The following is a 27,516-nucleotide window of genomic DNA, read 5'->3' on the forward strand; positions in this document are numbered from 1 at the left end:
ATCAAGTGATTAAACTTTTCAATATTAAATAGTGACCGGTCAGAATCTACAAGACTTTCGAAAAGGCTTATGAACTGCTTGTATTCGGAGTGCTTACCATTGAACTTTGCCAAGTTCATTTTGGGCAAGTGAGACCTACACGATGCTGGCTGAGCCACTCGGTTCGAGTCGGGCTCCTTCAAACTAATAAGATACAACGACCTTGTCTTAATGAATAATTCTTCTAAGGAAGCACGGCTAGAATTATCCGGGTCAATGCAATCAATTTCAGATCGCAACTCCATGGCATCTGCTATGTATTTATTTAGTATATCCAAACGTTATTGGATCTCAATTTTGTTGATGGAAGCTGTTTCATTTAAAACTGTTAATCTAAGACTCTCTTTCTTCACGGCTTCCTTTAATTCAATTTTCCCTTTTTCTTTCGACATTGCGACTTGGTTTATTTTGCAGGGTTTTACAAGTTAAGCAAAGAAAAAACACACTCTACTAGTAAGAGAAACACCAATGCAAGAACTCAAGAGAATGTTTCTAATGTCAAACTCAACAATGAGCGTAGCTTCAATGTTAATTTGAGCGGCGCCGAACAAGCAAAGCAAGAGCGAAGATGATCGAACAAAGCGAGAGCGAAAATTATTAAACAAGCGAGAGCGAAGATGATCGAACAAAGCGAGAGCGAAGATTACCATTTGGTAATCTCTTTATTTAAAGAGAGAGCGAAAAATAACCGAAATTATGCGCGGGTGCTATGCGCTAGTTATTATTGTAACTCAATGCAATGTAAAGAACCTGGAAGCATAATCATAAAGTTTGGAGGGGGGGTTTGTTTTTGGCACTTGGAATTCACGTATGTGTGTTGCATCAATTGTTCACTACAAATTCAATAATCAGTGTCAGGCAACTGGAACAATCACAATGAATGTTACCAGGTCCAAAGTTATTAACAAAGTAACCAGTTGTTGGCACTGTTATCTGTTCATCAGAAGAGCTGTTGACTTCTGAATGATCCATAAATCCAAAGGCCAGCAACGAAACAAAGCAAACGTATGTGTTTAATTATACGCATTCAGCTGCCAACTATGTTTGAAATTAATTAAACTTTTCAATTACAATAATTGATTGTTCTATGTGTTAAATTAATAAATCGATAAAATTCTTTTTTGTAGTCCCTGCTCGGGCGCAATGTAAAATTACGAAAGTCGAAAAAAAGTTTATTGTTGGTTGGGAGCAAAAAAATAAAGAACACCTTGAAGGCTGCTGCTGCGTAATTCAGACACGTCTGTTTCGTTTGATGGTTGCAAAAGGAGAAAGCGACAATTTATTGTTTGCCGGTTATTCCCACACTAGTAGTTACAGGAAAACAAAGATGAGCGAAAGCTTATAAGTAAACAAAGCGCTTGATTTAACACCCACTTCTGCCCCCGCAAATCAAAAAAAATCGAATAACAAACGTAATTTTAAAACTAGAGCTGCGAATTTTGTCATATACAATAATAACAACAGTAGTTGTTATTCCTGAAAATTTGGTTGCGATAAGATACAAATTCAGGAAGTTATTTTCTATGGGCAAAAACGTCTACTTACTAAGGCTCTTAGTTGCTTTGGCCGACAATCTGGTACATTGTGCCGTCTATGGTATATTTTGAATGGTGTGCTGTATCGATATACCAAACATACAATTTGGTATATTTTTAGTATTTCGGTATACGAAAATTATACCGAATTTTTTTGCTTTTATTAAAAATGGGTAGCGGGTATCTCACAGTCGAGCACACTCGGCTGTAACTTTCTTACTTGTTTTTACTATTATTTGGTATATTATAAACACAATTGCATTGTTTATATTGAAATTGAGTAGAGGATATCTCAAGAGCTATCTTACCTGTTTTCTATTAAAATCTATCTTTATGTTCAGGTTACCCCACACCATCGGTTACCTGGAGTCGGGATGGGATAGAAATACCTAGTCAAATTACGTATTTATCAGGAGGAAAAGTACTTCAAAGCGAATTATCTCTCGGACCACTACAAAGAAGCGATCTCAACTCAAGGCTTGTTTGTAAAGCATTAAACCATCCTAAAGCCTCTTCTGTTGAAGCCGTTGTTCAAATTGATATGAATTGTAAGTAACACATACGGTCTCAGCTTTTATTAATTTAATTTTAGTTATAACTTTTAATTATTATTCCATTAAATTGGATTAAATGGAACATTCCAAGTCTGTTTTAAATTTTAGTAATTTTTAACTCGTAAAAGATGCGCCCAAAACCGGGATTTTAGTTTTTAAGTGCTCTGGTTTTCAAAAGTTTTGGCCAACGCTTTGCTATTGTTTCATTCCTTACTGCTGAAACAGCTGACTTTTGTTTCAGTCAGAAGTAAAAAACGCAAAAAAAACCTTTAGTATTTTTAATTTCTTTCGAGGATAGTGCTCACATAAAGATAATTTCATCCAGCATAGATGATTTATGCTTTCCTCTAAAATAAATATATTTGTTTTTTCTCCTTTTTACAAATGAAATTTTGTAACTTACATTTTCAAAAATCAGTTAAACGGCAATCAGCTGTTTCCCACAAAAAAGGGTATTTCACCTTTTTAACCGATTTCATTCCGGTGATTTACTACTTTTTTTTAGCATTTAAGTAATTAAATTAAGCAGATTATTTATTTAAAAAAATATTTTACCCAACTTCAATAAAATAATGCCCTACGTTTCATCATACAACCCATTCCATTCCACCAGAAGTATGGCAGCTTAGGCGATAATTCATGGTATCAGATTTATAGACCGCTCACGAAAACGAAAATTGTTGTTGCCGACTGTCAGAAATAATTACATCCATAATTGATCAACTGGTGGTCTTAAATTAACGTCAATAAATCAATGGGTCAACCATTTATTTCCTTTTCGCGACTAAGATCTGATTTAATGTAGAAAATGGCATTTATTTTTCATTTCGGCAAGACAAACTTGGTCGTTTTGCAAATCGTATGAAACTTGTGAAAGTCAAATGGGGCATCAATTTTATTAGTTTTTAAAACGAAAACAAAAAGTGAATACCGGAGCACGCCTGAAAGTGACTGATTGCATCACACTTCTTATCGATAGCAATTTATGTTTGAACGATTTACACAACCCACGATAAAAATGAACATGTTTCTATATTTGAGTGTCCGTAAAATACTTATATCTTATTAATTATTTAATTTTTTCAATATATTATTAAATTAAATGTTTTGAATTTGTTCGACTGTGATTTTGTGGCGCAGAATTTTCCAAACCCCCTTTTTATTGCACAAATTAAATGAATATAAGAGCTGCATACTGTTATGTTTAAAATAATTGGATTATTTAAAACTTAGAAATTTAAATCACAGCAGAAGTTTGTGATTACCGTTTGGGTTGTCTCCTGGGTTGTCGCGCCATTTGTCGGTTAGACCGCATGGTGGTCCTCGGCACCGTGCCTCCTTCGACCACCGCTACGGCAAGTGTGCCTGGTGGCAGATACTCATACCCCTAGGGGTGTCCTAGTGCGAGGCGCGGAAAATCTTTTCTGCTTTAAAATCCGTGGTGGTTTTGAGATGGATTGCCTTGGATCGGCGAATAGTAAACGGATATTAGTTAACGGTGTTGTAAGAGTCGACCGCATCGTTAGAGGGCTATCAGTTGCGATTAGAGCTTGCGGCGATGGAGTCCATCCATAGTGTTTGCTATAAATAGGTGTGTGTTGGGCACCAATAGGGTTCAACTCTGCAAAATTCAATATTTTCTTCATTTGCTCATATGCGAACATTTAACATTCATTCAACTCCCTGAATACAACACAGTGATGAGTTGTAGCAACTTATTTTGCCGTACACATCATTTAAATAATCTTGAGTCTTTGGATCAAAATTTCTCACTCAATTCAAGTCACTAAACAAAAGACAGCGTTCAATAAAATGAGCATGTGTTGATGAAAGCATAATTCTGTTCAATTTAAGTTGCTCGTTTATGAGTAAACGATATGCAATATGCAAATTTATAAAAATTTGATGTTAACAAATGAAGAATAGATCAACGTGTTAAATTACGTAACAGAAGTCATTCATATTAATTTTGCAGAGCATTTTTAAAAACTTATATTTTCAACAAAAAAAGTAATAAGTACATAGAAATTTCAACTGAACGCTTATCCCTCCGTCATGTTTTTACTATCTGCTGATAATAGTACTAACAAAAAGAATGGGCAACGGTAAATTTTGTGGTGTAGCCGCTCTGATGCAAAACAGCTGCGCAAAATGTGAACAATCTTTTACTACCAAGTTATCAAAAAATAAGCGATCAAAATCGTCAAACAATTGAAACAGAATGATTTTTAAAAATCAGTACATAGCTTCGCACGCAGTTTTATTATAAATTGGTGCTATGGTAAGCTCCGTTTCGGTTTCACCTCGAAAAAATATCGCGTGACAACCCAAAAAATGTGTTTGACATTATTTATTATCAATATTTTCAAATAGCTCACGAACGTAGAAAAATTGGTTTTTTCCTTATTGGTTTCAACATGAATCAAAAGTAATATTTGCACTGAATGGAAAAGAACCAAAGCACACTGGTCCCAATGCCCAATATTTTTGCATAAACTAGAAAAATAAAGCTACAGACTTGAAACTTGGCACACTATATAGTTATTATATATGCCTTCCTTTCCGCCCCATAGAAACCAATGCACCCTGGGACAAAAATTTACATCCATGAAAATTGGGCCAATATATCCAATAAATTTTAAATATATATAAAATAACTTTAGTAAATATCCCCTATTCCCTCCCGCCCTATCAACTCAACTTCCAAACTAAATACTGCATCTTGAACAATTATAATATAATATATTTACTTAATCAATTTTTAATCACTTTTGGCATCTAAATCAAAGGAATAATAATCCAAATAATCAATAACTTCTAATCAGTGTTTAAAAAAACTGCAGTCGAAGTAGCAGAAGTCGCAATATTTTTGCTTTTCACTGCTTCGACTGCGAGCGACTTCTTAAAATGAACAGTTGCTTCTGCTTCTGCTTCTGAACAAATCGGAAGTCGCAGTCGAAGCAAAAGCAGAAAACGATCGCCGACGAAAATCGAATCAGCAGCAGCAGACGCCGTGTAAAAAAATTTTGATTTTGCTGCTGCTTTGCTGCTGCTTTCGCGAAGCAACGCAAGTCGAAGCAGCAGCGACTGCTCAACTTCTGCAAGTCGAAGCAGCAGCGACTGCTCGACTTCTGCAAGTCGCCAGCAGCAGCAGTCGCTGTTTGAAAATTTTTGATTTTTCTTTGCTGCTGCTTTCGATTCTGCATGTCGCTACATGTCGCAGTCGACTACTGTCGCGTCTGAATTTTTCTGCTTATACTGTTTGATTCTTGTGCATCAGTGTCAATTGAATTCGATACAGGAGCTTAATTGTTTAACTATGGCGCAAAGTGATATTTGGATGTATTTTGAAAATAACGTTGATGAAGGCATAGATAGCTATGTACATGTAAAACATAAAAAAAAAAAATTAAAAAATAATAGACTTTCAAATGTAAAAACACATTCATTCATGATTTTGAAAGTTTATTTTGAATAATATTGTGTTTTATGAAAAAAATTAATTAAAAAAAAAAAACAATTCTCAAACTATTTAATTTATCAGAATACAGGGGGAGCAAAAAACAGCATAAGCAGCAAAGTAAATCTCGACAGTAATCGCGACTGCTGCTGCTGGCGACTTGCAGAAGTCGAGCAGTCGCTGCTGCTTCGACTTGCAGAAGTCGAGCAGTCGCTGCTGCTTCGACTTGCGTTGCTTCGCGAAAGCAGCAGCAAAGCAAAATCAAAATTTTTTACACGGCGTCTGCTGCTGCTGATTCGATTTTCGTCGGCGATCGTTTTCTGCTTTTGCTTCGACTGCGACTTCTGATTTTTTCAGAAGCAGAAGCAGAAGCAAAATCACATGAAATGAAACTTGCTGCAGTTTTTTAAACACTGCTTCTAATGGGTAACTGCTGCGTTTTTTGGTTTTAAGCACTCTGTCCTTGATGTGGATGCTGGAAACCATCGGATCTGATGAATCAAGTGCTCTACAAAAAAGTCAGTCATGGTGTATAAGCGACTATTTTGTCTTGCAGGCGAACATTTATCATTTTTATAAATCTTGTTCCGAGCTTCGGATGCATTTTCGCCTAGGCAATCAAGTGGAAGGGACGATGCGGCAACAATCTGGGCCCCATGAGCTAGTACTTTATGTGCATTAGCTGACATTGGGTACCACCGATATTTGTCTATATATGTATAAAAATGCAGTTTTTGCGCAGAAACTTTTAAATTTTAAAGCTTCTATTTCAAAGTTGCTTGAAATTGCTATTAAAATAAAATAGAAATTTTTCAAAATCTCCTGGTCGAACCTAAGAGCATTTTCAAATTTGTCAGTATGAAAAAATGCTCTCCTCGCTATGTTCCCGTCGTTGGTGCTGCCGCTTTCACTATTGGGGGATTCTTTAATATAGTCTGAATTTCGCTTGAAAAAGTAATGCGCCTTACACCTTGGAACTATTCGAAAGCATTTTTTTATTCCAGCATCAACATAAGCAATAAAGTTCTTAATCCTCTTTTTCAAAGGATCCTCTATGTTTTGCTTTAAGTTTCCAATTCGATGCTGCAACATAAAGTTGTAAAGACTTTCGGTTTTGCGGCCATGTGCCAGCTAATACTTTAGTATTTCTGCATAACATAGGTCAATGTTGTCTAGGAAAAAGTTTTTCTTGTAAAATGGAGCAAAAACGAGAAAAAAACGTTTATGTCATCGTATTGTAAATAAATGCAAGAACAAAACTGCGTAAATAGTTGTTATAGTCCGGCACAATCCAACCTACTTTTGCTCCACGAAACACGAAAAAAGCTAGGTTAAAATTGTTAAATACACAACTCAACAAAAGCACATATACCCAAAGACAAATCACATTAAATAAATATTGCATTAAACACATAAATTTTACATACCTCAACTAATATTTTCCATTTTACTTTGTTTTAAAATGTTAAGTGGAACTTTTTCAATCTTACTTTAAAATTTGCTTTTATTTAGCGCGCCAAAAAGTCAACGTTTCTGATTAACGAACAGCTGACTTTCAGGGCCACCAAATTTAGCAGGGCTGAAATTTCAGTAACGAAATTGCGATTTTTAAATGCAACGTATATTATTCTAACTTAAAACAAGTAAGAAAGCTACAGTCGAGTATACTCGACTATGAGATACCCGGTACCCATTTTTAATAAAATAAATATATTTTGCGGTATTTTTCTGAAAATATATCCATTATACTGCAACAATACTAAAAATATACCAAACGGTATATTTGGTATATCGATATAATACCGCATTTAAAATAAACCATAGACGGCTCAATATACCAGATTGTCAACCAAAGCAAATAAGACCCCTAGTAAGTAGGCGTTTTTGCCCATACAAAAGTATTTCTTTAATAACTTTGACAATTTTTACCCGATCGCAACCAAATTTTCAGGAATCATAACAACTATAGTTACTTCTACCCATAGGGTAGAAGGGTATTATCGACTGTAGCTTTCTTACTTACTTACTTGTATTTCCTAATAGGATGGGTATGAATATAATACTAACAATGATAATAATAAGAATAATAATAATAGCTGTCATATACAATTTACAAATAAATTTTGTGCGGCTATGCCGTACTTACACATACTTTTTATATGCTGTTTTTTTTCTTACTGCACCGATATCGACAGGCCTGTGATGATTGATGAGCTGGATGATCTTCAAAAGGGATTACAATATATAACAGCTTTTATATAATTATACATAGCATACCCATTTGAAATATGAGGACTTAATCTTCATTTATATCTAACTTAAAATGCTATCTATAAAGCTCAAATTTTAATTTAAATAGAAATTACATTTCAATACGATTTTTCATTTGAATTTACCTTATATTATTGAACAATTTATATGGTAATGAAAAATTATATAAAAAAAGAAACAACAGCAACAAAAGCGGCAGCGAGTGCAATAGCACTATCGGCGGCGTCAGAAGCAGCAACGAAAATCGGCAGTGGCCTCCAGTGGCAATCGCACTGTCAACACAACATCCAATAAGAGATGCGCAATCTCTACGACGACGAGTGGCGCAGCCACAGATAGCATCGAATCGTAACAACGAGTCTGCGTCAGAAATGCGCAGCCTCAGCAGCGCATGGCGCAACTTCCACAATGATAACGAGAAGTGGCAACGATCAGCGGTTCGACAACTCTACTATGCTGATCCGTTCTCTCTCAAAAAAGGAGTTTATCCGAAGCTAGCGTTCCTTCTGGGAACCACTTTAGCAAAGCATGGCGTAGCTTCTACAGCCTCCTGCTGTCTTGGGTGTCACTAAACTGGTGACTCAATTGCAAATATCTAGGCACTTGGTGGCAACTTCCTTTGCAAAGTTGTTGCCACGCCTCTTTGGCGCGGGGCATCTGCAGTTGCAGATCAGTTAGTGTGTGCTGTACTGTGGCCGTCGCCACGTGATTTAACACACACAATAACCTACACCAAGAAAAGAGTAATCGTGAAAATTAAGAAATTTGGTTTTCTCGCTACGTACCTTGTAAAACCAACGAGAAGGCCAAAAAATGTCAGAAAAATGCACTTTGCAATACCAATAATAATTATTTATAATATTATGACTGATGTCGTCAGATTTATTTTATCTTTTCGCTGCGGCACAACTTATATCTTAAGCTTTCGAATTAAAAAGAGATGGTCTAGCCTAGATTAAGCGTGGGTATCGATATTGTTTGAGAAATCTAACTCACTGCAAATATTCGATTAATAGATTAATAATATACTAACATCTGTTGGCGAGTGCATCTATCATCGTCGCAAATATTGATACTACCATACAATTTAAATTCAAATTGCAAATTAACGGTCAATGCTCACCCCTACATATTTTCAATGTAAAGAGTCTCGCACGGTACAAATACGTCATGGAATTACCCATACACATACATTGTTGTAGAGTATTTAATTTCTAATACAGAACCATCAGTCAGTTTTCGCGGATTTACCGCTTTTTCGAGACTTTTTAATTAATGCCGCTAACACTGGGAAAATGTGATGCGTTAGCTCTTTAGGTCACTGCCACCAGAGGCGGCTAGCGGCTAGCCTAAGGCGAAACACCACTTCTAGCTAAATGTAAAATCCGTGGAATCGTTGAGTTCCAAATAGGTGCAGAGCACGGACTTCCCGGTACGGAGCACAGTTTACTGCATAAGTGACTCTTATAGTTCACAGTCGCACAAGTTCTCGTTCTTATCACAGTAGAGAATCCTTTTAAAATGAGTTTGTTTGGGGTCCACAAGGATTTGTCTTGTGTAAGAAATGTCCTAACGGACATCTCACAGGTAATATCAGATATATCTTTTGACGGATTTATCGGAAGGTCCACCTTCCAAATTTGGAGAAAAGTCGTTCGAGTGTAGGAACTTGTTTGAAAGTCAGTCAAGCAGAAAAGAATGAAATGGAGTTAGAATGGAGTGTCGACACAGGATCAGCCATGATACAACCGAAAATGGCCTCTTGACCTCTGAACGATTGGAAAGGGTCTCCGAGAAGAATAGATGAAGGATATCCACTTCTAAAAGTACGTCAATTTGAGTTTGCCAGCTGGATGCATGGAAGATTGTCGAAGATTGTTGGTGGAACTGTACAAAACGATAGTTTTCCTGCTCATTTTGTAAGGACGACCTTTTTGGGTAGCCTCATGGAAAACAAGAAGACAAGGATACAATCCCAACTTTCTGCTTCTGATCTTCGAGCGCAGTACCCTTTATGGTACTTTATAACTCTTGGATAGTCAAACCAGACTCTTTCTCAATGGCGGGCAAATGGAATAATATTCCTAACTGTTCAATAGCAACCGATTGGTCACAAAACGCTCAATCAATCTGGATCTGGCCGATTAATAAATTTACATTATATGACACTTCTCTAGAGCGAATAGAATTCGTGAATGACTTAGGTGTTCTGCTTAATGCAAAAATAAAATTCATTTTATACTTGAGTATGTATCTTATGTCTGGAAGCTCTAATACAGGGTCTATAAAGGCAGGATTAAGTCAGTGCAGAAACACTTTTGATTTTTCCTCCTTGTAGCTTAAACTGCCATATAGTATTAGATTGCCACCTTACAGTGTTACATTTTTATTACATACCCTTTCTTCTCTTACTGACCGAAGCTTGTTTCTACGGGTGTTACTTTTATTCAGGAACTAATTAATGGAGAAATAGATTCTTTGGAGCTATTAAGCCAAATTAGCTTTGCTTACTAGGAATTTTCTTCCTCTTTTCATTCCAACTAGAACTACTAACGATGCCATAATCCCTTCCGTATTCTGTGTGAAAATTACAATCTTCATAATGTAATTTGCTCTGGTAAATCAATTCCACAACTTAAAACGTTCATACTACAATATTTATCTAGTATTTAGTTATTTTTATCTATATATACACATATATAAAAAAAATTTTTCTTTTTTCTGTTATAGTATCATAAGCTTTATTTTGTTAGTTGTCCAACGTCTTATTACATATTTGCAGTTTCCGATGCATGCTGTTCAAAATTTATTTTGCTTTGTCTGCGCGTCAAAAAAACCCGTGATTGGTATCGCTCGGACTCTTGATGATACTGCAGTTAGTCCGTCAACGTCCGAATAATAATAATAGAGTCTAGTAATATGCTATTTGCAACAATAAAAAAATCTAATCAATATGCATAATACGGACTTGAAATGTTTAGGATCAAGTATTCGAGTATTTTTTTATCTTGAATACTCATCTCAGAGACTTGTTATATAATACTCATCCCTAAATATAGAAGACGTATGGATATATGCTCCTTGTCAGCCCAGTCGAAAGGTTCGGTGTTTCACAGAGTCTTGATACTGAGTCGGCATTAGGCTGTTTCCAGCTATTTTATTCTACTCGGAACTGATATGATTGTAATCTTAGTAGCAACTTTTCGATTCTTGCTGGAGGTTGTGAGGTTGTCTTAAAAATGGCTTTAAGTGGCTTGTGTTTCGTTAATCAATAACACGAACAAAAACTTTCCAAAGAGCTCCTCCTTGTCCTCCTTGTGTCGAAATAAACCATGGTGTGTAATAAATGTGAATTCCATTTGGGAAATGATCCAACACTTTTAGTCACTGAGCAGGCACAGAGTTTCTGCCAATCCGCCTGACTTATCAGATTATATTTCGAGCCTGAATCAATAATCATCGCGGCTGTATCAGTACCCATTTTACATGGGTTCTCTAATCATCCCCAACTCGTACACGACAGCTTGTATCCAGAGCTCGCTGAGATACAAGAGCTTGTAACTTATAGACGGAAGTGATGAGTTCCATGCAGTGTTGCCAACTCTTAGTGGACAATTATAGCAGTGAAGGCAAAAAAAAAAATAGCTAAAAATAGCTAGATTTTTTCAAAAATAGTAAATTAAAATAGCCGTTAGTTTTAAATAACAAAATCTTATATTTTTGTTCATTGTTGTGCATTGTTGATTATTTTATGATATTTCTTCGTTAAGCAAATTGCTTAAGATTTGTCGAATTTCTTTCTCCTCGGTACTTAAATACTTTCCCATTGTACCAATCTGTGAAAGACACCTTTGGGAGACGTCGTACTGAAAACAGAATTTTTCAGCTCATTGCAATCCATATCTGAAAAAAATGACTACCAGGTTCACCTGGCTAAAAACTCTTTCTACCATTGCATTTGTCCATGGTAAGCTTAGGAGCATGATAGAAAGTGAAGCCAAATCGTTAAATGGAATATTTCTTCCAGCGTATTTGTACAAATTAACTTCGGTCCAAAATAATGAATATTAGCATACTGAAGAATTTCAAAATATTCAATAACTTAATAACTTAACTGGTTTTAAATAATTCTACTCCAAACAAATGTAGATTTCAAAATTATCTGGTTGTCTGATGTGAAAATGTAATGTAGAATGTAACTTATTCATTGAACGCATTATACGTCCTTAAATTGAAGGATCCTCCAATCAAGCATAGCGAGGAAGGATCCTCCAATCAAGCATATATTTTAAAAATTTTTCGTAAGCGACCACACAAACACAAAAATCAGTGAAATTGAATGTTGAGAAAATACCAAGTACCCGAAAGCTAGAAAGGGGTAAATAATATTTTAGTATTTAAAATATTATCGCTCGCTCTCGCAGTCGCAGTCTGACGTGTTTTTTTTTCTTCCCTTTTAAACTTTGTGATTTTTCATTAAATTTCATATTTATTTACAATTAATATAACATTAATTTTACTCTCTCACTTGTGTTTAACTACAGATCGTTAAATCGATGTGTGCTTTCTTGTATTTAGTATATTATTATCATTTTTCTGAAAATATAACAACAAATTGTGTGGTCATACTTTGCTTTGCTTTGTTAGCAAAACAATTCTGTTTTAGTTGCCGCTGCACTTTGTTTTTGTATTTTTATTTACTTTCGCGATCTTCTTTTTTCACTTGCTATTCTTTGGGCTCAACGCTGTTACAATAGTTAACTCTCCCTCTCTTGGTGTTGTTGTTGGCTATCGTCTATCTTACGTCTCGCTCGACCCGCGCTTTACTCTCAGTGCTTGTGCTTTGTGCTCTCAACGCTCTTTAGAATAGTAACTCTCCCTCTCCTGGTGTTGTAGTTGCCTACCTATCTTGCGTCTCGCTCGACCTGTGCATACTCTCTGTGTTTTGTGCTCTTCGTAAGTACAGATCATATTAGTTTGCAAATAATTTACCTATTTTGGTTTATTTCTTTTTTGGTTTTTAATTGGTTTAATAATCTTTGTTTTAGCAATATGTTGGTCTGCTATAACAATAAATGCCGGGTGCCAGTTGGTGCCAAAATGGGTTTTGTTTGTTGCTGGTTATGCGACAACGTTGCACATGAAAAATGTGCTGGCTTTAACGGCCGTATTGTTGATTTGATTTCGGCCAAGTCTGGATTGAGATGGACTTGTGAACATTGTAGGGACTCTGAACGCGATATTGCTGGGTTTATACGGCAGACGCGAACTGGTTTTAAAGATATATTGGCGGGCTTTAAAAAACTCTCCGATAGCTTTTCTGCCTTGGATTCTGGGTTTAAGAGTATGAAGCTCTTGATCGAGTCTCCGAAACGTAAAAAGGCCAATACGCGTCTGTCGATTACCCCAATCGAGCTTTCTGTCCCAGTTGATGTTCCAAGTTTATCTGTACCACCTGCTGGGGAATTAATGTCATTTAGTTCTCCGTCCCCTCAACCTTCGGTAGCTCTGGATGTTCCACATCATGACATTACGTCATTAAGATTGGAGTCTCCTGCTCCGGCTTTGATTTTGTTGTCGACTGAGATGGAGACGGTTGAAGAAATTCAACCATCACCATCCTCTGTTGAGATCGTTAGTGCTGTAACGATAGAAGAATCGCCTCCAGTTCCTACCTCAGTTGTCCGCAACACATTAGTTGCAGTGCCACCTCTTAAGCAGATTTTCGTTTCAAGGCTTTCCCCTGATACGACATCTGATGATGTTCGGGCTTATATTAAGTCCAAATCCCAAGCCAGGGTTAAAGAAGATAAACGGGAGATTTCGTCTTTTAAAATAAGTGTTCCGGCTGAACAATTTAGCATGATGTGCAGTAAAGAGTTTTGGCCGGAACACCTATTAATTAAAGAATTTGTTGCGAAAAAGAAAAATCGGTCTCCGGTTTCTCTTCCTAGTAGTGGCAGGAATTCGATTTCAAAGCCTTCTTCTGTCAGTTCAAAAAACTAACATCCTCTTTACTTCTTGGCTATCAGAATGTAAGAGGTATTTGTAGTAAACTTACTGACTTATATTTAAATAGTGTATCTTTCCCTTTCAATGTCATTGCCTTTACTGAAACTTGGTTAAAAAATGACATCCTTGATACGGAAATCTTTTTTAGTAGATTTTCCGTATACAGACGTGAGCGCAAGGTACGTCGCGGTGGTGGGGTTTTAATTGCAGTAGATGCTCAATTAAATTCAGAGTTGATTGATCACACTTCTGACATTGAGCTAGTGGCTGTTAGATTATCCTTTGGTAGTTTTAACATTTGTATTTCTTGCTCTTATATCCCTCCTGCTTCAGATGATGCTTTATATTTAGCTCATTTTTCTATTATTAATAACATTTCTAATATGCTTTCTGATCGTGATCACTTTATAGTCCTTGGTGATTTTAATATCGCTGGGGTGTCATGGCATTCCGCCAAGAATCTAAATGGACTTTGCCCCTCTGTATCCCATGTTTTTATTGATAGTCTCTTTGGGGTATCATTGTCTCAGATTAACGGTATTCCAAATAGCTTAAACAGGTCTCTAGACCTTATTTTTGTTTTAGACCCAGATTCATGTTCTCTATCGAGAATATCTCCTATATCTTCCCCTGAAGACCCTTACCATCCCACTTTAGAAATTATGTTGGAGCTCCCATTTATTGCGTCAGAGTCGAGTGTACGTTGTGGTGAGCTTTCTCGTTGTTTTCGGAAAACCGATTTTGAGAAACTTGCTCTGCTTATATCTCAAACTGACTGGTCCCAACTTTCGTTGTCTACAAACTTGGATATAGCGGTTGAATTTTTTTATTCTACTTTAAACTCGCTATTTGATGCTTGTGTTCCATCAAGTATTCCACATTTGTCTGATAAACCCTTATGGTTTACAAAGAAATTATCGAATTTAAAAAATCGTAAGTCGAGACTTTACAAAAAATTCAAAGGAACTGGCTCTTCTTTTGATTTTCTGCGTTATTCTGTTGCACAAGCTGCTTTTCGCACACATAACAATGAGTATTATAATAATTATTTGAGTAGGTGCAGAATAAGATTTCAGCGTGATCCAAAGCGATTTTACGACTTAACTCGAAGCGTAGATCCGCGTCATCACCATCATTTATGTCTTTGGAGAATATGACAGTATCTAATGGTCATGATGTTGCCGATTTATTTGCGGACTTTTTCCAAACGACATATTCTGTCCCAAGTTCTCAAAACTCATTTTCTTATCCTTATCAGTTAATTTCATCTAATTGTATTTTTGGTCCTTTAATTACTGAAAGCTCTATTTTAACGCAACTATTGGCTATAAAACCTGTTTTTTCGGCTGGTCCGGATGGAGTACCTAGTTGTGTGCTAAGGTATTGTGCTGGTAGTATCTGTAAACCGCTTTTTAAATTGTTTGAATTATCCGTTAACTCATGTTCTTTTCCTAAAATCTGGAAAAACTCATACATTATACCTATCCTAAAAAAAGGGAGTAAATCTAAAGTTCAAAATTATCGCGGTATATCTAAATTGTCTGCGATTCCGAAAGCATTTGAAAAAATTATAACCTCTCAACTGCAACATCTGTGTAAATCTATAATTTCACCTTACCAACATGGGTTTGTGAAGTCTAGATCCACTTCTACTAACTTATTGGAGTTCTCTTCTATTGTAATTAAAGGATTCGAGAATAAAATGCAAACGGATGTCATTTACACCGATTTTAGTAAGGCTTTTGACTCTGTTAATCATCACCTCTTACTGTATAAGCTTAATGTTTTAGGGTTTCCTCATAGCCTAATTGAGTGGATATCCTCATACCTTTCCAACAGAATTCAAAATGTTTATTATAATGGTTTTGTATCTAAATGTGTCCAAGGGGTGAAGGGGTTCTTCCCAGTTAAATAACTATATGTTATATGATACTCCTCTTGAGCGAATTGAAGGTGTGAATGACTTAGGGGTTCTGCTTGGTGCAAAACTAAAATTCGATAAACATATTCTGTCTGCTGTAAATAGGGCCATTGGTGTTCTGGGATTTATAAAACGCTGGTCGAAAGAGTTCAATGATCCCTACATCACTAAGACTTTGTACGTCTCACTGGTTCGTCCTATCCTTGAGTACGGATCTCTTGTCTGGAATCCCCAGTATAGGGTTTATCAAGATAGGATTGAATCGGTGCAGAAACAATTCTTATTATTTGCTCTTCGTAGTTTAAATTGGAATCCTAATATTAGATTACCACCATATCGAAGTAGACTTTTATTACTAAACCTTCCTTCTCTTTCTGACCGTAGAACTATGCAAGGTGCTGTTTTTATACAGAAACTAATTAATGGTGAAATAGACTCTTTGGAGCTGTTAAGTCAAATTAGTTTTGCAGTTCCTGTCAGGATCACTAGGAATTTTCTTCCTCTTCTCATTTCACGTAGATCTACTAACTTGCCATAATCCCTTCCGTATTCTGTGTGTGAACTATAATAATCTCAATAACGTAGTTTGCTCTAGTAAATCTATTCCTTTGCTTAAAACCTTATTATTAGCTTATTTATCGAGTATTTAATTGTTATTTATCTTATAATACATTTATTCTAACATATTTTTAATCTAATTTAATTAGCTGTCCAGCGTCTTTTAATATTTATTCGCGGTTTTCGTTTAATGCATGCTGTTCACAAATTTTTTTTTTGTTTTGTCCGCGCGTCAACAAGCCCGTGCTTGGTATCGCTGGGCCACTTGATGGTACTGCCGTTAGTACGTCAACGTCCAAATAATAATAATAATGTAAAAAAATTAAAAATTCGGTCAACGAAATCAAATCAAAATTTGGTAAACGTGGTGTGTATGTATCGATAGCCACAAACAATGTCTCTATTGCCAATGTACGATTTCCGAAAATTAAATTTGAAGGTCGACTGTTTTTTAGTCGACTTTAAATAAATAAATATAATCAAATATTACAAATTATTTAAAATATCCTGCAAAATTGAGGGGTTTCCAGATTTAGGTCATGCAAAATAGCCAAATCTGGCTAGAAAATAGCAAAGTTGGCGACACTGGTTCCATATGCTTGTGTGATAAGGTATTGTGAGAGAGCAAAAGAGTACTAAGTGAAAGTCACTCACAATGCACTCGCCTCAACTGACTCTGAGATACAATTTTCAATGAAAAAAAAAACAGTTTGGTATTGTTTGCGTTTGAAAAATGTACATACATTTTTTCACAGGTGGTTAAAAAGAATGGTAATGGCATGCAAACAATATATGGGATGATCTACACACAATATACCACAAAATGTAATGTCGATAATGCGGATACATTGTTACTGCGGTTACATTTTAACTGCCGGTCTGGCAAATGCATTGAGCACCATGGAGACCGTCGCAAGTTTAAACCATAGCCATCGCGAAGCTGCAGAACTGGTCGAGGTCTTCGAGCGGCCGGAGGCGGGTGTGACAGCCAAGTTGAGGGTCAATCTGGAGTAGTTCTTCTTGACGGAAATCCGAGATGATCGCTGATACGTTGATCTTCTTCCGGGGTGGACCAAAATGCTTTTAGTCGGGAGGATGGTTATGGCCTTATGCTGCGGTGGTGACATCAGAGAAGTCGGCAGAGCCCCCCTCAGGTGGTTGCTGTGGCGAGAACTGAAGGCGTTTGGATGGTGAACAGACTGGGCCGGTTCGCCCGTGTCCAGTCCGCTGACATCTCTGAAGCACTGACTTGCGTTTTCTTGGAAATACCGTCGCCATCCACGTGTCGGTTGGTTTGTTTAACCATGCCAGGGTAATTATAGTCGGCCGAGAATAACCTTTTTTTACTTGTCGCCCGGTGGTTTAGGAAGAGTGGATGCACTGCAGTTGTAAATAAGTGATTGATAACGACTTGTCTAGGAGGACTTTGGACTTTGCTGTGAGGAGGGAAGTGGCAACGCACTGCACTTTCTCAACTTAGACTTAGATGACTGTTCCGTAAGCTGGGTTTGAAGCATCACAGAAGTTGTCATATTGCAGCTTACGGATACCCTGGAATTGCACCCTGGGAAAGGGATGCGCGGGTGGTATTCCTTCAATTTACCCAGAATATCCAGCGGCAAAGGTTTATCCTAATCGAGAGTTTTCAGATTGATCTTCTACATGAACATCTTCGCAATCTGGGAAATAACTTCCTTCTTTGTATACGAATTCTCTATTGACAAAATGTCCTTCTACATGTTTCATGGCGAATACTCCACCTAAATGTTTAGAGAGCACTTCTGCTACATTTAGTTAAACGCACGGAAAAAATTTCCAAAAACACATCACTTATCCGTTTCACTAAAGAATTTCAAAAAATATTGCTCTATTTGGGCGGGCTCTTTTAAATCTAAGTTTCGCCCGAAAACTGGAGCAGTCTTCAAGTCTTCCATACAATTGCTGTATCCTACAAGATATACTGTCTATGAGTTTTACGTAAAAGATCGTAAAAGATATGGGCAAAAGTGTTGGTATATCTTAACGTTTGTTATCGTCCCACAATATATACTTTATTAGTTCAGAGATGCCATTTTCTGATCAAAAAAAATTTGTTTTAGCGAAAAGTTATAATACCATCTTACCCTATAGGTAGCTGGAAATAAAATGATCAAATCTTAATATCATTCGCAATAGGCTTTGCATAGATTATCTTGTCTTAAGTGCGCTGCGCAAAACGACTACATATACTATATTGCACAATTTCTCTCTTTACTTCATGTGCACATTTTCATATTCTTCTTTTTTGTTTTCAGTTGCACCTTTAAATATAAGATTGCTAGGTGCATATCAACCACTATCAGCGGGCCGAAGATATGACCTTCTATGTCAAAGTGCTGGATCGCGACCACCTGCCGTAATCACATGGTGGCAAAATGGTATTAGACTGGAAAAGACAACTGAAACTGTAAGCATCAAATAACTGTTTTAAAAACTTATTTACAATTTGATTATGACAAATCTAAAATTATACTTCTAACGTTGTTTGAGGAATCTAACGGAAATAGTGGTCGCTGATATTTTTAAGTTAAATAGTTTAAAAATGTTGATAATCCATTAAATTGTTACGAAATGGTATTGTTTTTAAATCAAATAGACCAATGTGTATTTCTTGCAAAAACAAATGTTTTAAATTCTAACTTCCTGACAGCAATACATATAAAAACTTGATATTTTCAACAAGATAATTGGAAATGGGAGGTCAAGGCTGAAACCGAGGTCTATGATTAGTTATTTGATGCATAAAACATTATGAACAAAATGAAGTCTTCGGCTAGCTTTGCGAGTATCTAGTAGCTACCAAGGAAATGAAACGAAAATTGATAATTTAATTATTCCATTTCATATATATTTATGTATGTATACCTATATATTCCATTTCATTATTTGTAAATTCAATAATTTCAAGTAGCCTAGATATTGATCTAAATTAATTTTTATACGCGCAACCCGTACGGTGGAAGGAGAGCGTCTTCTCCTATAAGATATATATATTCTTGATGAGCGTCAACAAGCAAAACGATAAAGCCATATAATCTCATATAACTTTTATTTTTTAAAGACAGCACTTCCTTGTATATATAAAAGCAACTATAGTCTTTATAATTTCTGAAAATTTGGTTGCGATTAGGTAAAAAATTTAGAAGTTGTTTAAGAAATACTTTTGTGTGAAAAACACGACTACTTACTACACAGAGAGAAATAATCTTGATTTAAGATTTTTTTCAATCTTAAAAAGAACGATTTTGAAATAACATTTTAATGTTGAAACATATTTCAATGAAGATTTTTGTTTCTTAATATGCTGGAATTTCCTTTTTTTTAATTAGTATTAAATCATTGTTATAATTGTATTGAAATGTATTAAAAAAAATAGACAACAATATAGATGTGTAAATATATGTCGGAGTATGTTCTGCAAATAAAGGATGATGCAACATGCACACATGCACACGATACGCACTTGCAACTACGCAGTGTCAATGTAACATAAGAAGATTCTTGAGAGAGTGTGCATATGCGCGGACGCGTTTATTGATACGCTAATAGTGCACCGAGTTGTTTAAATAGTATTCACAGTCTGCAAATATAGAAAATATTACCAATCGCTACTCGGCAAGTAGAGTCACTCACTCTGCATCATATTTCTGCCGCTCGAGCCCAGGCGGCCGGAGTTTAGGTGGTTTTATATCGGCGGCCCAAGCGTGGGCCGTGGGTCCGGGTAGGAAAGGGGCAGAGGTACACCATCTCTCGCTCAGTTGAGTAAGTCACTCACTCTCCTTTTCTTGCGAATCTCTTTGTTTGATGTTTTCACTTGTGACCACTACACTTTGCATTTTGCAATCTCGTTGCACTCTGGCAGCTGTCAGACGATCAGCTGGCGGCAGTGCTGGTCAGCGGTTGCGGAGTGCAACCGGTGGAGCCAAAATAAGCAGCTGAGTGGTGAGCATAGCGAAGTGCCAAGCCACTGCATATACGACCCAGAGCAGAGACACGAACCAAAGGGAGGAAAGAAACGCGGCAAACTTTCAGGAGCTACAGAAAGAGCTGCATCAAATTTAAGCGGCTGCCATAGCAGAATCATGAGCCATAGCAGAATCATGAGCAGAATCATTACCAACCTCTGGATGCTGCTTTGTTGAACGAACCATATAGAAGCATTCAGAATCCAAGCTACGTAGAAGACGCGAAAGGAAAGGCGTCAATATGGGTATATGGCCTAGAACAGCCTCAGATTACTAATGTGCGCTTATCCCGTGGTTTCGTGCGGGCTAGATGGGGAAACCAGTGGCTATACAGCTGCTATCTGGCTCCCAGTCTTACCTTCACAGAATTCGCATCCATCATGGAGGAGATAGCACTCGACTTTAGGGGAAAGCCACAGGTGATCATCGCTGGGGATTTCAATGCCTGGGCGGAGGAATGGGGTAGCAGGCGGACAACCGCCCGAGGACAAACAGTGTTGGAAGCCCTTGCCACATCAGACCTGGCCCTCATGAACAATGGCGACCAACACACTTTCGCCAGAGCTGGCACTGGATCGGAAACTTTCGCTGGATCCTTTGTAGTTCCCAACTGGAGTGACAACGCAGAGGTAAGCGCCGAGTTGCTCATGCGCTCAATCACGGATGCCTGCGACGCTGCGGTGTGAAGATCATGCATAAGACACCACGTACCAGTATTCTGGTGAAACCAGCAGATCGCAGACGCAAGAAGGCGATGTATAAGATCGCGAAGGATCCTGCAACAATCAAGAGGCAGAGCTGATTTATCGCAGGTTAATCGCAGGCTGCTGAAAAGTCCATCCTGAGCAGCATGAGGGACAAATTCCTAGAACTTTGCAACGAAGCCGATAGAGCCATCTGGGGATGTGGTACTGAAAAAACTCAAGCCAAATGTCTGCGCAGTGCCGCAGAGAGGAGGGCGTCCATAATGGCAAAGTGGGTGCGCTGTTCACGGGCGCATCCACTGTTCCTTTAATGGAAGATCACGTTGAGCACCGGCCAAATCGTGTGCTGAAGATGGCGATTAGGCTCAATCCGGAGTGCTTTGCAGAAGTTTTGGAAAGTGTATGAGGCAAGGTGTCTTCCCGCGCAGACTGAAATTGCAGAATCTGGTGCTGATCCCAAAACCTAACAAGTCACTAGATTCGCCGTCGTCCTACGGACCGATTTGTCTGCTCGATACAACAGGCAAAATATTGGAGCGGCTTGTGAGCCATAGGCTAGAGGAGTCTATCCGTCAAGCAGGAGATGTGTCACCCATGCAATACGGATTCAGAAAGCAGCACTCAACCGTAGACGCTATCTCACAAGATATAGCAGATATAGCTAAGAGAGTCAGGCAGAAGATGACGTGTTGCGTGGTGCAAAGGAGTACTGCATAGTCATGACTCTTGACGTCAAGAACGCCTTCAATTCTGCAAATTGGAGCTGTATTATAGGCGCCTTAAGGCGGTTCAATACCCCGAGCTACCTAATGGGAATAATTGAGGACTACTTTAGGAAACGCTTTCTGAGGTATAGGACGGATAACGGAACCAAATCGTTCAACATCACTGGAGGTGTTCCGCAAGGATTCGTGTTGGGCCTGCTACTGTGGAACATCATGTACGATGACATATTGCGCCTTGACGTTCCAGAGTGTGCAACCATTGTCCGCTTTGCAGACGATGTTGCCTTAGTGGTTGCCACTGTCCAAGATTGGCTCGCGACAGTGGGACTGCAATTAGCTGATCACAAGACTGAAGCGGTCCTGATAAATAGTCGAAAGATCATGTGGTTAGAGCAACAATGCTCTACGGCGTTCCAGTATGGGTGCAATGATGCAGTCGACCTATCGACTCTGCGCGTTGCGGGTCTGCAGTGGCTTCAGGACCATATCGGATGACGCCGCTTTAGCAATAGCTGGCATGACGATGGATACTCTGGCGATAGAGAGGTCTTATAGTTACAGGAGTAGAGGGCCAATTTTAAGACAGAGTGCCTAAGGAAATGGCAAGAGCCATAGTGAGCGACGAGAGCTTAAAGGAGAGAGAAGATGTAGAGTCACGACGGACTCTATTGTGAACCACATGCTGGAGAAAGAAGAGTACTGATCAGCGGTATGCAGCTATGCAGAAAAAGTGACCACCGCACTACGGACTCTAGAGAGGGAACGTACTCGCAGGCGAAGCGGAGGGGAGTGAGCTCTTGTCAAGGTCTCGTGAACCAATACCACACGGCAGTACACGAGAATTTCCTTGACAGTTCCTTTCTATCTTCTATCTATTGTTTTATTTTCTGTTAAATTTATATAATAATAATAATAATAAAAAAAAAAACGAAAAAGTGTCAATGTGCCGATACGCACCTACAACTACGCAGTGCTAATGTGCCGACACGAGATGCTGCTTTACTCACTCTCCGACATATATATATATAAAAAACAAGTAAGAAAGCTACAGTCGAGTGTGCTCGACTGTGAGATGTCCGCTACCCATTTTGAATGAATGCAATATATTGCGGTATTTTTTTTTTTCAAAATTTACCAAAATACTACAAAAATACTAAAAAATATACTAAGCAATATATTTGGTATATCGATATAGTACCGCATTCAAAATATACCATAGACGAAATAATATACCAGATTGTCAGCCAAAGCAACTAAGACCCCTTTTGTAAGTAGGTGATTTTTCCCATACAAAAGTAATTCTTTAATAACTTCGACAATTTTTATCTGCAACCAATGTTTAACGAATCATCACTAATATAGTTATTATTGTATATATAATATTAAAATTCGTAACTCTAGCTTTTAAATTACGTGGGGGTGGCAAAAATTTGAAAAAAACTTGATCTGCGTGCAAACATACCAAATGCTGTCGAAAAATATTATAGCTGTATCTCTTATAGTCTTCGAGATCTAGGTGTTCATACGGACAGACGGACAGACACACATACACACAGACGGACATGGCTAGATCGTCTCGGCTGTTGATGCTGATCAAGACAATACATATATACTTTATAGGGTCGGAGATGCCTCCTTCTACCTGTTACATACATTTCCTGATATATACAATAATTACAATAGTAGTTTTGATTTGATGAAAATTTGGTTGCGATCAAATAAAAATGGTCGAAGTTATTAAAAAAATACTTTTGCATGGGCAAAAACGCCTACTTACTAGGGGTCTTAGTTGCTTTGGCTGACAATCTGGTATATTGTCCCGTCTATGGTATATTCTGAATGCGGTACTATATCGATATACCAAATATGTCATTTGGTATATTTTCGGAGTCTTTGCAGTATATTCGGTACATATTGAGAAAAATACAGGAAATATATTTCCTTTATTCAAAATTGGTAGCGGGTACCTCACTGTCGAGTACACTCGACTGTAGCTTTCTTACTTGTTTCTATCTGTCTTAGTTGTTTTCGCTAACAATGTGGCTTATTTTGAGTGTAGTACTATATCCATACCAAATATTGGTTGTTTGGTAATGACATACCGGTTTTTTTTATTGATTTTTGACGATGATTTTAAGATAGTTAGCATTGTCCGATTTAAGTGCTATAATTACCGTTGTCTTCGATGGTTTTCTGCCATTTTGATGATAACTTGTATATGCCTCTCCTAAAGAAGTCATTGTTCCTACTGGCAAAAAACTCGGCGATTCGATTTTCACAATCCTCCCTTGAACTCAATTTTTGTCCATCGAAAAAATTTTGCATGGCCAAAAACAGATGGTAATCGCTTGGGGCAATGTCCGGACTATAAGGTGGATGCATTAACACTTCCCAACCAAGCTCCCGTAGCTTGTGACGCGTCAGATGTATGGGGCCAGGCGTTGTCAAGATGGAACACAACGCCCTTACGATTCACCATGGCTCGCCGCTTCTGTTTAAGAGCAATCTTCAATCGCTCCAGTTGTTCACAGTAGAGGTCAGAATTGATGGTTTGGCCATAGGGCAACACTTCATAATGGATAATTCCTCTGATATCCCACTATACACTCAGCAACACCTTCTGAGCCGTCAGTCCTGGCTTTGCCACCGTTTGAGACGACGTGCTTTGACCAGGATCTTTTACGCTTTATGTTATCCATTTTTCATCACCAGTGACTAACCGATCCAGAAATGAGTCAAGTTTATTACAGTGCAGTCAAAAAGGTTTTTTTGGGATAACTCATGAGGCACCCATACATCGAGCTTTTTTGGTAAATTTTTCGACTTTAAATGCCTATGGACGGTTTCCGTGCTTAGTTGCAGCTCCTCTGCGATGGTTCTAATAGTCACATGACGATCTCGATCCACTATTTCCATGATTTTCTCCGTATCAACCGTCACTGGTCGTCCGGAAGGCTTGGGTGTTTCGGTATCAAAATTGCAACTTCGGAATCGCCTAAACCACTGCTCGGCGTTTTGACATATATATATGACATTTTAAAGGTGATGCCAATACCTTTCAAACGATATACAGCATTGCCATATACGATTATATTTGACTTCACAAGCGAAGCGCGAAATTTGAATGTAAAAACCCGTATGTCCTTAAGAATAATACTGGTCTGTTTTACTTTTGTTGGCCACACTCTCTTACCAGTGTTGCCAACTCTTAGTGGACAATTATACCAGTGAAGGCAAAAAAAATAGACAAAAATAACTAGATTTTTTTCAAAAATAGTAAATTAAAATAGCCGTTAGTTGTAAATAACAAAATCTTATATTTTTGTTAATTAAGTGTTGATTATTTTATGATATTTCTTCGTTAAGCAAATTGCTTAAAATTTGCCCAATTTCTTCCTCCTCGGTACTTAAATACTTTCCCATTGCACTATGGGTCAAAAGCCCAAATATGCGGCATAAATGATTTTTTTTTTTTTGAAATAGTGTTGTTTAATTATTTTTTTGGTATCTTGAATACTTAAATGATATAAAAAAATTTTGATAAAATTTTTTGGGAATACCCCTAATTTTTGGCGCGCTTTTAAAGTCAGCTGTTCAGTGTTGTTTTGTTTTAGACAAAAAACCCGCGAAAATTTTGACGACTTGCAGCTCGTAATTCAATTGAACCAAACATTAAAAGTTAAAAGTGTGTTAATGGAAAATAAAGATCAAGGTATGTAAATTAATAGTTACTAAACGTTTTTCTATATTTCTAAATGTTTGTGTTGTTTTGACTAATGTGTTGCAAATGTGTTGTTCTAGTTTATTCTAACAAAAGTACATGTGTTCTGTGAAGCTTTTCTTTTAAGTGCCTCAAAGTGCCTTAAAGGTAAAAATGTAATATTTTTAACAAATCTCTATAGAATCCATTTTTAGTAATGGTTTTTGCCCGTTTTTGCCCCTTTTGAAATAACAATACATGTTGCAGGTGTTTATGAGTTCTCTCATGCAGCGCTGCTCAAAGTGTTTTTTTAATAACTTCGACAATTTTAATCTGATTGAATCAAAATTTTCAGGAATCATAACTACTATGGTAATTATTTTATATACCAAAATTCGTAACTCTAGCTTTAAAATTAGGCTTGTTATTTGATTTTTTTGATTTACGGGGGCGGAAGTGGGCGTGACAAAAATTTGAAACAAACTTGATCTGCGTGCAAACATAACAAATGCTGTCGAAAAAAAATTATAGCTCTATCTCTTATAGTCTCTGAGATCCAGTGTTTCATACGGAGGGTTATATGGGGGCGGGAGGAAGGCGTGGTCAAATTGACACAAAATTTTTTCCGAAATTCTATCTTTCTCTCCCAGATATTTGTGCAAATTTTCAGAATCTTAGGTCCATTTTTAGAGTTTATGCCGCAAATTTGGGATTTTGACCCATAGTGCATTGTACCAATCTGTGAAAGACACTTATGGGGGGAAGTCGTACTGAAAACAGCATTTTTCAGCTCGTTGCAATCCATATCTGAAAAAAAATGACTACCAGGTTCACCTGGCTAAAAACTTATTCTACCATTGCATTTGTCCATGGTAAGCTTAGGAGCATGATAGAAAGTGAAGCCAAATCGTTAAATGGAATATTTCTTCCAGCGTATTTGTACAAATTAACTTCGGTCCAAAATAATGAGAGATAAATGAATATTAGCATACTGATTCAGTATAGGATCGATTTTATCGGAAGGCGTGTTAAAGAATTTCAAAATATTCAATAACTTAATAACTTAACTGGTTTTAAACAATTCTACTCCAAACAAATGTAGATTTCAAAATGATCTGGTTGTCTGATGTAAACGCATTATACGTCCTTAAATTGAAGGATCCTTCAATCAAGCATATATTTTAAGAATTTTTCGTAAGCGACCGCACAAACACAAAAATCAGTGAAATTGAATGTTGAGAAAATTCCAAGTACCCGAAAGCTAGAAAGGGGTAAATAATATTTTAGTATTTAAATAAAAAATTCGGTCAACGAAATCAAATCAAAATTTGGTAAACGTGGTGTGTATGTATCGATAGCCACATACAATGTCTCTATTGCCAATGTACGATTTCCGAAAATTAAATTTGAAGGTCGACTGTTTTTTTAGTCGACTTTAAATAAATGAATATAATCAAATATTACAAATTATTTAAAATATCCTGCAAAATTGAGTGGTTTCCAGATTTAGGTCATGCAAAATAGCCAAATCTGGCAAGAAATTAGCCAAGTTGGCGACACTGTCTCTTACCTGTTTCGAATGAGGAACTACTGATTTGACAGCCACATAAATTCCAGTATCGAAGAAGTATCGCGACTCTAGTGTCAAAATTATGTTTTCTATTCGATTTTTGTTGATTTTCGGGGGCCAAAATTGGCTTGTCAAAATTCGAAACAAACTTGATTGGCTAGCAAAATATAACAAGTGATGTCGAATTATATCTATTATTAAAAATAAACAACCTATTATTCCGAACTTATATATTAAGTGAAAGTGAAGAGAAACATCAAGATGGTCAAATAAAAATAGAACGTTTGGGACATTTTCCCCGTGAAGAAAAATAGCATTAATTAATAGTAGCAAGACTATGTAGGCAATAATATGTGGTTGGGTTATTGTTGCAAAAAAATAATCCATGAATAATAATAATAATAATAATCATTTTTTTTTTTGAGGTAGGGAAGAAAATGTCTACACACCACCATAGCGACGT

General features: G+C 37.1%; 1 protein-coding gene across 3 annotated transcripts in view; it reads left to right on the plus strand.

The window, feature by feature from the left end:
- The window catches only part of LOC132797686 (hemicentin-1), a 101,639-nt gene that overhangs the window by 41,955 nt on the left and 32,168 nt on the right, over positions 1-27,516 (plus strand). For all 3 annotated transcript variants that reach the window (XM_060809437.1, XM_060809438.1, XM_060809439.1), the window contains exons 6-7: positions 1,916-2,122; positions 18,645-18,796. In XM_060809437.1, the coding sequence (XP_060665420.1) occupies positions 1,916-2,122; positions 18,645-18,796 (359 nt within the window). The remainder of the gene's footprint in view (positions 1-1,915; positions 2,123-18,644; positions 18,797-27,516) is intronic.

Source organism: Drosophila nasuta, unplaced genomic scaffold, assembly GCF_023558535.2.
Source record: "Drosophila nasuta strain 15112-1781.00 unplaced genomic scaffold, ASM2355853v1 ctg16_pilon, whole genome shotgun sequence".
In the NCBI taxonomy this organism is placed as follows: Eukaryota; Metazoa; Arthropoda; class Insecta; order Diptera; family Drosophilidae; genus Drosophila; species Drosophila nasuta.